Raw genomic sequence first — 15,818 nt, 5'->3', positions numbered from 1 at the left:
TTTATCATTCTATTTTCTTCATCCACAAAACTTATTATTTTTAATTTTTTTAATAAGGTAGAAATTTCTTACTTTTAAGATATTCGAACTTTTAATATTTCTAAGTTTATTAAAAGTATTATTTGATACTTTTATATGATATATCTTATTTTAACGATTATGTAATTTTCAATACCTATTTTACTATTTCTAGAGTATACTTTAATGTACCAATATTGATAGATAGTAGATTTGTTTTTTTTTTTTTTGTTTTAATATTATTCATATAATATAGCCTACTTTAACTATAAAATTATCTATTTGTCATTACTTTCCTTTCTTCATCTTTCTCCACCAATCTGCACCCGTCCCTCTCACCTTCTTCCTCCACGGGTCCGGATCCCTCTCCCTCTCCACCATGCTTCATCTTATTCTTCATACTACAGCCAACAACCTTGCATCTCTCCCTCCCTCACTCTTCATCTTCTTCCCACACATGTTTATGTAGTTGGTCATCTTCCTATTAAAAACTACATTTCAGTTTCATATTTCAAATTTCACGATTTAAACTACGCGTATTATGATTGCAAAATCCAAAATATAAATTGTATATTTCAAAATATATTTTTATATTTTATATTTTAAAATAAATAATCATTGTATTTTGAAATATAAAATCTAAAAATACAAAATTTATATTTCAAATTCTACATTTTAAAACATTTTTTAATTGTGACTTCTACAACTCAATGATATTCCTAAACTAGAGGATAAAAATTAGAATTTTCAAGTGCAGAATGAAATTATGAAAGTATAGGAAGGAGCAACCTAAATCACAATTAGGGATATCAACGGAGCGGGTAGGGTACAGGTAATAGCTCCCCCGTACCCTACTCGCTAAATAAATATTCACCTTGTACCTGTACCCATATCCGTCAGGTATCCGTTATGCGGATACCTGTCTATTTTGTTCATATTCGCGGGTATCCACGGGTACCCGCGGGTATTTACAAAAATATTTTAAAAATAAATATTTAACCATAATTAGTGTTTGAATCAACAAGTCCTCCTTCTCCGATTGATTCTTGAAAAACAAACAAATAAAAATCACTAACAATTTATATTATAGTTTATTTTTGAATGAAATATTAACAAAATTACTAACTTCATCAATATCCACATCTTACAACATTGTATAAAGTTTCATATTGTCCAATTTTAATCCAGAAGAGCCGGAAAACATAAGAAGTTCATTCAAAATTTCTAACAATCACTTAAATGAAATATCTAAGTAAAAGTGTTAATTTCATTACCTTCCATGTTGGTCCATAACCAGTCTCGGAGACACATCAATGCCTCCACAAAATCTAGAAGTAATCTACTTCGATTTGGGGTAAGAATTCGACTACCATTACTGAATGAAGACTTAAAATGTTTTTTACTAATATATATATATATATATATATATATATATATATATATAAGGATATTTTTGTGAATTAAAATTTAGCGAGTACGAGTATTCACGGGTACGGATACTATGATACCCGCCCCGGGTATCAAAAATACTCATCTCCAGGTAACAGGTATTCATTTTTAATATCCGTTTTTTATCCATTGCAAATTTTATCCGCGGATACCCGCAGATACAGATTTTTTTTGACATTCCTAATCACAACATAGGCGATTACAATTATCATTTTCGGCTTGCCATGTTTCAAGTCGAGTTATTATTACTTGACGTTAGGGTTACTGCACAAAGTCCAATTCCGAATATTTGTTTAGTCTAATTATAAATGTCTAGGTAACTTCCAGTCTCAAACGAGAATTCCAATAAAACACTACTGAAATCCTGTTAAAATTCACAAACCGATGGAGAACTCCACTAAATCGCCAAAAACAAGTGCGAAATTACCGGGTGTTAATGTGTTATACATAGGATTTCACCAGTAATTTTTAATATTCCTTTTCCCTTTGAAATGGAAGAGTCCTTTCGGTAGAATATACAGGAACAACAAAGAATTGGGGCGACATGTGGTGATGGCCATATCAATGTGAAAGAGGACAGGCACTTTGGCGTGAAAACGACATTTTTCTTCAGTGTAAAGTTTTTCGATGATACCATCACACGAGTGCACATCACAGCGAAGCTCAAATTAGTCACTCAGCTTGCAAATGTCAATGAACTTCTGAACTGCATTATGGTATTGGGTTCCCTGAATAAAGAACAGGCACTACGTAGTTAGAAAGTTGGTCATGTTTCAAAAACATATCTACAATCCAGAAGAAAAATATAACCATCATTGTTTCACAGAGATTAGTTCTCTAGCTATTGAGAATAAGTTCCCCCAAGTACTTGCGTGATTATTAGTCTAGTTATTATTCCCTTTGCATAGATAGGATTAAAATCTTACATTCCAATTTTAATTGAAAATTCCGCGGTGATATGTCAAAAATCATGCATAGATTCATCACCAAGCTATGGGTAAAGAAAACAGTACTGTAAAGCTTCCGAAAAATATTAAGTAAAATTTAATAACGCCAATGAAAATAAGGGATTGACACGAATTAAACTGGTAAACAATACCTCCCAATAAAGTTGGTGACAGTCCATGCACTGCCAAAACTCTAAATTCTTGTTAAATAAGCAATTTGGAATTCTTTGAAAACCCTTCGCAGCTTCAATAGCTTCTTCAGTTGTCAGTGGCTTCTGAATAAAAGTTCCATTGCATTTTGTGCACCTCGACATTAGCTTGTCCTCATTAATTTTAAGTTGAAAAGTTTCAATAACCTGAAAAGCACTTCCAAATTTTATTCTGTTACACAAAGGCATCACTCTCATGCAAGACTGCATTACAATTTTGGTACGAATAAAACTAATATACAATTGTGTAGTTGCGTATTATTTCTCCAATTAAAATTGGGGTTTCATCTTGAATAATGCATAACCCTTTAATGTAAAACTTTATTTAACACTTATCAAAGTGAAATTCTAATTGTAACTAGTACAAACTGCACCTGTAGAACTACACGTAAGTTTTTTCCTTTTAATATCCACTTTGCAATAAGATGGCAGGATTTTTGTGTAGAAATCTGGGAAGAAAATACAGTGACATTTAAGACAACTTTGAAATCCATGTACTAAACTCTAGCCTATAACGATACTTCTGCATTATCCGTAAAATTTAACATAATAAATAGAAAAGGGTAAAAGACAACGTTACCATAATATGGTGTAATTTTACTTTTTACTTTAAGGGGAATGTATATTATCAATTTGTTTATCTGGATAGTTAATTTAACCATACCTCAAGTAGCTGTTCATTTTTCAGAAGACTCTTCACTCTATATATTTGGTTTTTCATCAGATAGTCATGTCTCTGCAACTTTGCATCCCGTGTCAAAATCACACGTTTCTCTTTTTGTGCTTGCTCTATCAACATCCTAAATATAAATGAAAATAGTTTCACAAAAAAGAGAAAACATACACTCAGATGTCAGATGACGTTGAGCATACTAGAATCAACAATTAAAAATTAATAATAGAATCATACTCTATTTATAACCTTGGCTCAGGCTTCTTTGAATAAGGAATTGCAGCATCTATCCCAACACATCGTAAATGTTTTGCCAAGCCTTCAACCTGAGTAAATTCCCCACAAATTCATGCTCACATTTTTGTTTTATTAACATTCAGATCCTACAATAGAGAAAAAAAAAAAACCTTTCTTTTCGGACAAAAAGGCTGCACAAAATATTCATAAAAAAGAAGTCCGGAAAAGGGTTATACGAGAATGGATAATGATGAGGATGCCTCATTTCTTCTGAGCAACATATTGAATTTAACAAAATTTATAAAATTCCTAAGGCTACACATAATATAGGAAGAAAGGGAACATCCGATCTTCACAATTAAGACACTTACCATTACATCACAAAGGAATTTTGGATATCCATTCCCTCCCTCCAAAGGATCCCAGGGTGGGGTACCTTGCCACTCATCAATCTTCTCAAAATGATTTTCTTGCCTAGTCCCATTCAGTAGTGAATGCTTCTTCCCTTTCTTTTTTGAGCTTTTGGGCTTTTTGTCTGACTCCTTTAGCAAGATCCTATCACCATATTTTTTTACAACTTTCAACAAAACTTCATCCATTGGCATAGTAACCCAATATGATGACTTTTGGATCATTCCCCCAGCTAGAGGTATCATACGAGCAACATCAGAACAAGTTGTGGCTTCGACAATTGCTAAAGCTTCACAAAAATGTGCTCTTAGGACCTTATCACTCGTATCGTGATTTCTGAATAACTCTTTTAACCCAAGACTTGCATCACGATTAGAGAATACTGTAGTCTCAAGAATCAAATCTCCTGCAGTGAAGAATTCAACAAAATGTCATGACAATTCTTTGTACAATGCTTCAATGTTAGAATAGCAAATAAATCAATTATTATTAGACAAAAGACAATAGAGAGGGAACGAATGGATATATCCTGTCATCAGAAAGTAAGGTTAAAAAATAATACAGAGAAGTTTCTGATAGAAACTGGTAGTAGTAGTATATGAAAGGAAATAGTTGATATCCAAGGAGATTAACTACTTAAACAGCAACAGTAAAACTCCAGATTAGAAAAGGAAAACAGGAAAACAGAAAATGGCAATGCACAAAAGAATAACAACCAGAGGAGCAAGACACAACCGCTGTCACCAAGGCAAATGCCTATCCAATTCCTCGTCTAATTTACGTTCTCCCTTTTGCTAGTCTCTCCTACCCTATAAACACATGCTGCACTATGTTTCCCATCATGACAGAATATTCCACTTGAATGTCCTCTTGCCATGTGGACATTCTGCTATGAATACCTTCTATCTCTTGATTTTCCATGTTCAGCCCATTTATTCCCAGCTCATTTTCCTTCTTTTTATTCATCCTTTCTCTTGTAAACATCGATTAAAGGCCCATAAGTTGTCATATTTATTCTTATGTTGCATGTACACGAGGTTTATTTATGTGGATGCATGAGTAACAAAGGAAAACTAACAAAGTTGCAGAGCTTGGTATTTATTCTGCTCAAAAGTAGCACAACCAACCATCAACTACTCCACATATTTCCTCATAGGCAATAAAATACACTTACTAACTTTTTATATATTCTAGTTAACCCAGTATGCCCAACCCATGGAGAAGAGCTGAATTCATGCAAAACGTAAGGAATCTCAATTGATTCAGGATGTAACACAAATGGTCCTTAAACCTCAAGCAATCTTTAGCGACCCCATTGCTATTAAAATCGCAAGTAAACTAGCGTACTAGTGCAATCCTACAAGAACAGGGGATGCTGCAACCTAACACACATGGTGGATTTGGAGAGGCATAAACCGTTACGAGATTAGAGATTGTATAGCAATTTCCGAAGATGTTTAAAAAATTAGTGTTGAATTTGTTTGTCAAATGTAGAAAAATTTGATAAAAAAATAAAACTTCAAAGAATTTGATAGGGGAAATAGTTTGGGTGATTCAGAAGATGCTGGAAAAATGCTAAGGCAAGAAGAAGAGAGTTATGACTCATCAAGTATTTTTTAAGAAAAGAGGCAGCCAACCTATACTATCAATGCCATTTTCATGAAAAGTGAGAGGGAGAATGCATGTCAAGAAATTGTTTTATCTTCTTACAACAATGATATTACATTTAATGTAGTGAAGAGCTCAATAGGATTCTTGAGTTGATTAGCAAAAGTAGTGCCAGAATTAGCCACTATCATACCATGAAATTAGGGTGAAATACTACTTGAGAAAAATACACAAAAATTATAATGAACTTGATAGTGTATTCCCCTCTCTTGGATTTTCATATACATAGTAGTTTGAGATACATCAGATACAATGAATGATATGGAAAAAAAAGATAATTCTAGAAGATGCTCCTAGGAACTAGGTTTAGCACAAAGCATGCTCCTAGGAACTAGGTCCAGCATAAAGCACACAACTCTTTACAATAAATCCTATTAAAGACTATTTATTCTAACATTCCCCTTAAGTTGGATTGTACCAAACTGGGAACAAATAAATTCAATCTAGGGACCTCTCAAGGACTTTGTTAATACATCTTTAAGTTGATCATTTGATCCAACAAACTCTGTGTAGATTTCTTTAGACAACAAATTTTCTCGAATAAAATGGCAATCAATTTGTTAAGGAACACGAGATTGGAAGCAATGTGGAATGAACAACCTAGTTATCACAATCAAGGTTGTCAAACTCGAGAGTTTACGTAAACTCATGAGAGTCGAGACTCGTAAACTCGAATCACAAACTCGTAAGAGTTTACTTTGACATACTAAAAAAAAATAATTTATATAAATAAAATCCTAATTCAAGTAAGTCCACAAAATTATATAACTTAAAACATAAAGAAGTTCATACAAATACTATAAAACAAATTCAAATGTTCAGTGTCTATGTATAATCATCTAATCCTTTAATCTCTAATAACATTATCATCATCGATTAATATTTATCTCATGTTTGCATCCCATATTTGTCATCTCATATCTGTTTTGTTCCTTAGAGCATTTTTACTTTTACTTTTAATTGATAAAGATACACTTGGCTTTCTCTCAATTGAATTAAAACCATTCCCAGACATGTTTTAATTTCAATTCACTACAAAATTCCAAAATAAAAAATAACATAAGTGAAGGTAGAAGAAAAAAAGCTATAAAATGGCTTATAAAAGAAATTTCACATAAAACATAGTCCTAAGTGCTGGTAAAAAATTTCCACAGTGGTGCCAAAAGAGACATAAGGGTTTACATAAGGGACGAAAGGATTTCCGGTGCTGCAAAATGAAAAATGCAAATGTGAACAGCCCCAAAACACGAATTCCCGAGAATGAAAACTACACACGGGGGGCGAGGGGGAAAACCCAGACGCAACCACTGCGAGAAGCGACGACCCACGGCGAGCGATGATGACCACGGTGGGCAACGACGATCGACGACGACCCACGGTGAGCGACGACGATCGACGACGACCTTGGGTGGTGACGACCACGAATGTGACAACAGTTGACGGAAATCGCGAGCGACAACTCCAGATTGAGAGCATATTGTTGCGTTAATGGAATCGCAGAAGACGAAGGAAGAAGATGAGCTTCGTGAGTGACCCTAAATTAGAAACCCCTAATCTGGTGAGCCCTAAAAACGACCTCGTTTTACATTAAAATAAAATCTTGACGAACTCACCAAATCGAAAGCAAGCTCGCGAGTTTGATCAAGACTACCGATTCTACCACCGATCCCACGATTCTACACCAAAATCAAGTTTGCTTCCGAGTTAACTCGGTCTCACTGAGTGAACACGCAAACTCGTCCAAGTTAACGAGTTAACTCGCGAGTTTGATAACCATGATCACAATACATCTCCATCAATTGAATGTCACAAAAATCTAGTTCTTATAAGAACTGTTTTTCCCATATAAGCTCATAGGTAAGAGATGTCACTGCTCTATACTCGGCTTCAACAAATGATTGGACAACGACATTTTGCTTCTTACTTTTCCTCCTAACAATACACAATATCTTGTCGCAGAGCATCTATCCATGTAAGAACTAGCCAAATTAGCATCACAATAGTCGACAATTTGGGTATTCACTTTGTCTTCATAAAGTAGTCCTTGTCCAAGAACCTTTTTGAGATATCTTAGAATACAAATGACAACATTCCAATGATCAATACAAGAATTTTGCATGAATTGGCTCACAACCCCAACTGCAAATGATAAATCAGGTCTAGTAAGTTTTCCAACCAATCTCCTATATCTTTCAAGGTCAAAGAAAATTCCTCCTTGTTTTACCATTAATTTCTGATTTGGATCCATGGAACAATCCATTGGTTTACAATCAATCATGCCTATCTCTTTAAGAATGTCAAAAGCATATTTCCTCTGAGTGATTACAACTCCTTCCTTAGATTGAGCTACTTCTATATGTCCAAAAAATATTTGAGATTTCCAAGATCCTTGGTCTGATTACATAGGTGCTCCTTTAACCGAGAGATTTTAGTAGCATCATTCCATATAATGATTCCCTATAATGACGTAGATTAATGCAAAAGAGACAAAAGTCATAGTGGACACCTTTTAAAGATTGTGGCATTCATCTAATATTGAAAGATTTTGAGAAGAAAATACCACTCCATCATGAGACAATAGTGAGTGGTAAAAAATTCACAACCTACATCGATTCAAGAATGGATCTTATTTCCTTACTGCATAGATTTACTAAATTTTCTACTTCTTGTTTGATTTTGCGAGGCTTGAATGAAAATAAAGGATCATTATTAGGATGTTCGCTTTCAAGGAGTGGAAATCTAGTCAATTTGCAAAGGCTAGAGATGGAGCGCTTGTGGAAAATTTGATATCAGATATGGGATTTTCAAACAATATTTTGAATTGCATGAGCGGTACACTTCCCCTAATTAAGGTGTTGTGCATGGTGGATTCAAATAATAAACCAGCCATGTGATTTGTTTATTAAGAAATGGAAATTGCTAAAGAGAAAATACAAAGTTTGTTCAATGGCATTAGTAAAAGGTAATAATAACTAATAACCTTTCCCTTATTAGATTTTCTAATTTTTTTTAGAATCATGGACTTTGTTTGGAAATTAGTTTATTTATTTTATCCTACTTACATTCCCCTTTCCGAAATCATTGATCAAAGATTGGACAACCAATGACATTGGCCATTGTATGTTGTAGGCTATTGCCATAATCACATGTATGATTGTTTAGATAGGTTGATGGGAGACATTGATGAAATCAGAAAAAATGATGCTCAAATCAAAAGTTTTAAGAGCAAATCAAGATTTTTCGGTGTCTAATAGCTCAATGTGCACTCAAAACCAAAATCCCAGCACAATGGTGAAAATCATATGGTGCTTGTCAAAATGTCTTCTTCTCTCAAAAATCAATTTAATTATTTTTCCAAATTATCCTTTATTTTATGTCTCTACTGATGTGTTTGGTTGTAATTATTTTGTTCATATTTGTCCGAGTTTAGACAAACCATCCGCAAAGACTATTATTAAATGTGTTTTTCTGGGATATTCTCACCTTCAAAAAGGAGGCAAATGTTAATATTATCCAACCACTAAAAGATACTATATGTCACTGTTTTTCTCATTCTCCATGGAAACTCCTATTCTAATTCTCCATGGAAACCCCTACTTTCATTCAACAAGTGCTCCCTATTCCATCTTTTGGTCCTCTAACGATTTCAACTTCCCTTTGAAAAGAAAGTGGTCTAAAGATGGATCTATGTTGTTAAAGTTGGGCGTAGTGGGTATATTGCCAAATTGCAAGCTTATTGATAGTCTTGTGAATTCAAATCAAAAGTAGATGCTGAACCGAGGCAAAACATGTATCAAAAGCCTTACACTTTTTCATGGTACATAAGTGAATTGTCATGTATCTTTCAACATTCAAATTTGTAGCTTATGATAAAAGCTTGGATAAAACTAGGGTATTGTAGGGTGCGTAAGTTCCACATAAAGTAATATGAATCTAGAGTATTATGAGGTGCCTAAGTCACACATCAAGTAGTATGGAATGCTTTGCAGAATATTTTAAGTGTCTTTTGTCCCTCCTACATAACTTGAATTTGAGAGTGGGTTCCCTAATGGTGTGTTTGAATGAGACAATTCAAGAAGGTGATTCATTTATTTGGAGAATTTGAAATTCTTTGTAATGAAATGCTTTGTTTGGATAGAAAAATTAAAAAATATTTAAAATGCATGCATTTTTTAAAGTATTTCATTTAGTTAAATTAGAAGAAATTCAAAATAATCTAAAAAAATGTGGAATTTGAAATTCTTCTCACTCAACCTCACAACCATGACAGGCTAGGCTGGCCATATGATCCAGACGGATCGGACCGACTTGACGACACAAACGAGTCGAGCAGGCCCAACAACCCAAACGGGTCGGGCAAATGACCCAGACGAATCGGGTGACCTAATGACACATACGGGTCGGGCGGGCGTACATGACGACTAAGATGTGTTGAGCTAGCCCAACGACCCAAACGGACTAGGTTGGTCCGATGACATAAACGGGTTGGCGGGTCCGATGACCCAAATGGGACTGACGACCTAGACGAGTCGGGTGGGCTCAAAGACAAAGACGGACCGAACTGACCTGACAACCAAGATGAGTCAGTGGGTCCGATGACCCACACGAGTTTGGCGGGCCATACGACCTAGAGGTGTCGGGCGGGCCCAACGACTTGACCGACTCGTTGACCCGACAAGCCTAACTGACCCGATGACCAAGTCAGGCCTAACCGGCCCGACGACCTAGACGAGTCCGACAACCTTGCCAGGTCGGGTCGACGCATCGACACAAACTTGTCGACTGTGCGCGACGACACAAACGCATCGACCCAATTGTCCCGACGACCTAGATGTACCCGACCGACCCAAAGACCAACCCGGTTTGGGCCAACCGAACGACACAAATTGGTTGGTTAGGCCCAATGAGACAAACGGGCCCAACGACCCAAATGGGTTGAGTGGGCTTGACGACCTAGTGGGGCCAAGCCGAGCCAATGTCCTAGACGGGTCGAGTTAGGCCGGGTCATGTTGACGAACTTGACAGGCATGACCGACAGGTATGGGCCATCAGGCTTGTCTAGATCATCGGGCCAACCCAGCCTATCTGGGTTTTCTGGCCAGGCCGGCCCATCTGGGTCGTCGGGTTAGACCAATTCGGTTGGGTAGTCGGGTCAACTCGGTCCATTTGGGTCATCGAGTCTGTTTCCAAATTTATCATGAACTCAAAACATAATTAAGCCTAAAATATTGTAAAAATTAAATTTTATCTCACAAGAAATTCAATTGTTTTTTCCAAATAAGAAATTGAAATGTAAGGTATTTTAATTTTGGGTTAAGTATGTTTTTAGTCCCTGCACTTTGACCAAAAATTGGAATTCGTCTCTGGCTGAAACTTTGATAAATTTTGGTCCCTAAACTTTAAAAATGAATGAATATAGTCCTTTTAACCCAATTTTGTTAACTTTTTTTTTTAGGTTTTGAACGCATCTCAATAAATATTAAGCCGAGAATGTGTCAAACGACGTAAACAAATTCAATATTAACATGAAACACATTCAACATATTGAAAAAAGTCAACGTAATTGGGTTAAAAGGACTATATTCATTCATTTTTAAAGTTTAGGGACCAAAATTTATCAAAGTTTCGACCAGGACGAATTCCAATTTTTGGCCTAAGTTCAAGGACTAAAAACATACTTAACCCTTTAATTTCTTTATCTAAACAAGTTATTTAGAAAATAAGGGAATTTAATTGCAAGCAATTCAAATACAAAGCATTCTGAGCGTTGTTGAAATGTTCCATCCAAACACAAGGTAAGGGCTTGCATGCTTATAAGTATCAGAATTCACTATGTTGTCAGCTTGAATAACCAAATATCTAATCAAACAATAAAACAAAAAAAAAATCAAATCATAAAATAGAAGAAATATAACACAATGGCAGGTTTGTAATTTGTCCAGAGTTTGTGCCGTAAAATTTCCAGGGATTACAAACCTTCTTTGACAACCTTTTCCTGGAAGACCTTAAATATGTCGAGCAAGCAATGAGCATCCATAGATGCATATCTTATCTGCTCTTCGGTAAGAGGACGATGCGACCAATCACTACATTGAAGTTCCTAGAGCACATATAAGTTTGGTTAACAAGATAGAGTAATTGAAAAATGCCATTTGGAACAACTCTGGATCCTAAACTTCCAAGGGAGGACATGTAAATCTTTGAGCAAATAAGGGGATCCACTTTCATGTACACCATTACTGACATCATGTTTCAATTTAAATTCAACAATATGAAGTATCTTTTATGGTCAATCCTAGTATAGTTTATGAAAAGTCAATAATAATCTGTAACTCGCATTATTTGTTCTGTGTGCTCAAAGAAATATGTTCAGTCAAACATGTCCTTTTTGTCAGAAACCATATAAATCAAATGACAAGTCAAAAGTCAAAATTTGAGATGCACCAATCATTTCTATCTGAAAATAGCCTACTAAAAAGTAATTCTGATACCAGCCCATTAATCAGCAGAGTTAATATTCTCAGGGTGATTTTCATACTGGAATTGACAATTGTTACTAGAACATTTTATTGAATCCAAGAATGGGATTTGCCTCTAACTAAATAAAAAATATTTTTATTTAGATTACAATCTGGAATCTTACAGATATAGAACACATTCCCATCAATAATTCTACCATCAACAGGGATTAAGCACTTAACTTCGACACAAATATGTATTGGTGTCTGACGTGAATAAAGTACTATTTAAGAGATACAAATCCATCAATATGCCTCTACCTAATTACTTAAGCTTTGAAGATTACTGGTTCTCAAACATGTACAAGGATTGATCCATGTTAACAATTCTTTTCCGCAATAAAACTGAATTTCATCATGAGGTAAAAGTGAATTATTCACTATCCATTCTTCAAGCCTAGCTGAGTTCAGTTTGAGCAGCGATGGAAGGGATTTAAATCGACTCATTTCTTCAGTTCTGTTTCTGGATGTTAAATTCTCCAACAAAATTAAGTATAAATTTGTCCAATGAACAGAAAGAACAACACGGACCAACAAGCTTGCAGCAGTACGATTCTTTTATAGGAAAAGATCCAGGAAAAAAACAACTGATAGAACACAACTGATAAAACCTTCTCCAAATGCTAACAGAAAAGACATTTCACCTAAATTAAACAATCACATTCCACACAATAGCTGAAGTAAGCATAGGCATGGAGGTAGAACAAATGCCGAGGTTAAATAAATATTTTGTGAAACAAACCTTGGAGAGCGAAAACCCCAATATTTCTGCACAAATTGTTGACAAACTCTTGCTTTGCTTGGGTTCATGCTTCTTACTATGCTGCAGATGATTGTACACACTCCTGATATCCAAATATGGCTCAACCTATGCACAATTGAATTAAGAAATTCTCTGACAAAAAACAGAAGCAGAACAGAAATGTTTATTCTCAAGGGTAAATGGTGTTCGTAATTTCTGAAAATTTTCCATATTTTAAACATTGCTTTAGTTTTTGAAAAACGTTAACCGTGATAAAAAAACACTTAACCCTAATTTAACATTATACTCATTGTGTGTGCGCATGTGTGACCTTGTCGAAACCGCCGTGCGAGCAGAAAGTGGAGGACAAGTAAGTCAAATCCTGCTTGAATCCGAATCCGAGTTTCAAGATGTCGGGGCACAGCAGCAATTCTCGGAGTGGTTCCCACAGTGAAGAGAGAGGAATGGACAACAAGTCCAACACAAACACGCCCCAGTCGCCGCACGCGATTTGAAGCACCGACACCGTCGGGGACGACCTCCGTGCCGGCTTCCACTCTGCGTCCAGGCCCACCACTGAGCTCCGACCCAATGCCTCACTCAGCAGCCTGAACTCGGCCGTGTCCGTGCCAGTGACTAGGTGGACTTTCAGTTTCACAGGATCACTCTCCATAGGCGATGTTTCCTGGTTACTTCTTTTTCCAGGTTCACGGTTCAACAAAAAGTCTAGAGAAAATACCAAAAGGTCCCAAGAGATAATCAAAGAAAATTTCTTGCAAGGTTGTCCCTAGTGTGTTTTCTCCTATTCACAAGTTAGTCCTTCTCTTTCAAGAATCATGTTGTTTATTTATTGGATAATGATAGAATGCCCCCTTTTTTTGACACCGAAGTTACCTGCCTACGTGGCTGTTATTATTTTAATAATTTCTAATCAAACGGGAGCAGAAACGCGTGAGAGAAGGTGGAGTGAATGGTGAGGTTGTGATACACGCGCAAGAAAGAAAAAGGAAAAGTTAGAAAAACAGAACTTTTCTTTGCGGTTTAAACTAAAGGCGAGAGTGCAGCGACAGTGCGGATTGCTGCCATAGCTTCGTGCGTCAAATTGGAAGCCCTAATTTGAAGTGTTCTTGTTCTGCAAATCAAAGGGTGCTCTGGTATGTTTTACTATCCGATTACAAACCCCTATTTTTATGATGTTCTTCCCCAAATGAAACCACTATTTTTGTGATGTTTTTCCGGAAATGAAACCCCATTATCGTATTTTCTTGTTCGATGATTGAAATGGCATTTTGATGAGTTGTTCCCCAAATTGTTCCTCAACTTAAGAAAATCTATTTTTTTTGCAGGTTGTAAGTTTAATGAATATCACATTTTTTGGTGGATATGACACTCTCCACACTCAACTCCGATGACATTGACAAACACATTCTCAGCTTTGTGGTTGTTGTTTGTGAATGACATTTGATGTTTTTTGCAATGAGCAACAAAACCAGAATTGTGTAATTCGTGCAGGATTTGCCTATATTGGATTCAATATGTTTGTTGTTCATCAACATTTTTTTAAAAACCAACTTTTCGAGTTCGATAATCAAGTGTCCTTTTGTTAGTCCATACGTGCCTTTTTACGTTTTACGTTTTGTACACGCAGTACTGCAACTGCTTTTAAACTGTATAATTACATGAAATATGGTTTGGACATAATCCAAAGGCCGTCCAAATAATTCCATCACCATCAATCATCAGCAAAAAACTTCAATAACTATTTGAAATTGAAGATTGAATTAAAAATAAAGCTTTCTGGTTTGAGATTTAAGTGTCCTCTTGTGACTCCATAAGTGCCTTTTTACGTTGTAATTTTTGTACAGGAAGTACTGCAACTGTTTTTCTAGTCTATCATTACATAATGATAAATTTGTACACAATCCAAAGGCCATACAAGTATTTCCATTACCATCAATCATCACCAAATAACTTCAATAAGTATTTGAAATTGAAGATTGAATTAAAAATAAAGTTTTCTGATTCGAGATTTAAGTGTCCTTTTGTGACTCCATAAGTGCCTTTTTACGTTATAGTTTTTGTACAGTAAGTACTACAACTGTTTTTCCAGTCTATCATTACATAATGATAAATTTGTACACAATCCAAAGGCCATACAAGTATTTCTATCACCATCAATCATCACCAAACAACTTCAATAAGTATTTCAAATTCAAGATTGAATTAAAAATAAAGTTTTCTGGTTCGAGATTTAAATGTCCTCTTGTGACTCCATAAGTGCCTTTTTACGTTGTAGTTTTTATACAGGAAGTACTGCAACTGTTTTTTTAGTCTATCATTACATAATGATAAATTTGTACACAATCCAAAGGCCATACAAGTATTTCCATTACCATCAATCATCACCAAACAACTTCAATAAGTATTTCAAATTGAAGATTGAATTAAAAATAAAGTTTTCTGGTTCGAGATTTAAGTGTCATTTTTTTATTCCATAAGTGCCTTTTTACGTTGTAGTTTTTGTACAGGAAGTACTGCACCTATTTTTCTAGTTTATCATTACATAATGATAAATTTGTACACAATCCAAAGGCCATACAAGTATTTCCATCACCATCAATCATTACCAAATAACTTCAATAAGTATTTCAAATTCAAGATTGAATTAAAAATAAAGTTTTCTGGTTTGAGATTTAAGTGTCCTTTTGTGACTCCATAAGTGGCTTTTTATGTTGTAGTTTTTGGACAGGAAGTACTGCAACTATTTTTCTAGTCTATCATTACATAATGATAAATTTGTACACAATCCAAAGGCCATACAAGTATTTGCATTACCATCAATCATCACCAAACAACTTCAATAAGTATTTGAAATTGAAGATTGAATTAAAAATAAAGTTTTCTGATTCGAGATTTAAGTGTCCTTTTGTGACTCCATAAGTGCCT

At 35.2% G+C, this 15,818-nt stretch overlaps 1 protein-coding gene across 1 annotated transcript; it reads right to left on the bottom strand.

Moving 5' to 3' along the window:
• Positions 1-1,746: 1,746 nt before the first annotated feature.
• Positions 1,747-13,667, bottom strand: LOC114194042. Its single transcript, XM_028084075.1, has 8 exons — positions 13,204-13,667; positions 12,873-12,998; positions 11,589-11,712; positions 3,905-4,350; positions 3,546-3,622; positions 3,288-3,423; positions 2,567-2,770; positions 1,747-2,195 (listed from the first exon to the last, which is right to left on the bottom strand). The coding sequence occupies exons 1-8, from the start codon at positions 13,543-13,545 to the stop codon at positions 2,136-2,138; spliced, it is 1,515 nt and encodes a 504-aa protein (XP_027939876.1). The 5' UTR covers positions 13,546-13,667; the 3' UTR covers positions 1,747-2,135.
• Between the last annotated feature and the right edge of the window lie 2,151 nt (positions 13,668-15,818).

The sequence above is a fragment of the Vigna unguiculata genome, chromosome 8, assembly GCF_004118075.2.
Source record: "Vigna unguiculata cultivar IT97K-499-35 chromosome 8, ASM411807v1, whole genome shotgun sequence".
Classification (NCBI taxonomy): Eukaryota; Viridiplantae; Streptophyta; class Magnoliopsida; order Fabales; family Fabaceae; genus Vigna; species Vigna unguiculata.
Note: the sequence above shows the minus strand (reverse complement) of the source record. Positions and strands in the feature narration are given on the sequence as shown.

Excerpts from the sequence above, each read along its gene's own strand:
- LOC114194042 (XM_028084075.1), bottom strand. The coding sequence starts at position 13,545 with ATGGAGAGTGATCCTGTGAAACTGAAAGTCCACCTAGTCACTGGCACG. Across the intron at positions 11,713-12,872 it reads TGGGGTTTTCGCTCTCCAAG|GAACTTCAATGTAGTGATTG; the intron begins GTTTGTTTCACA and ends TATGTGCTCTAG. Across the intron at positions 4,351-11,588 it reads GGAAAAGGTTGTCAAAGAAG|GAGATTTGATTCTTGAGACT; the intron begins GTTTGTAATCCC and ends TCTTCACTGCAG.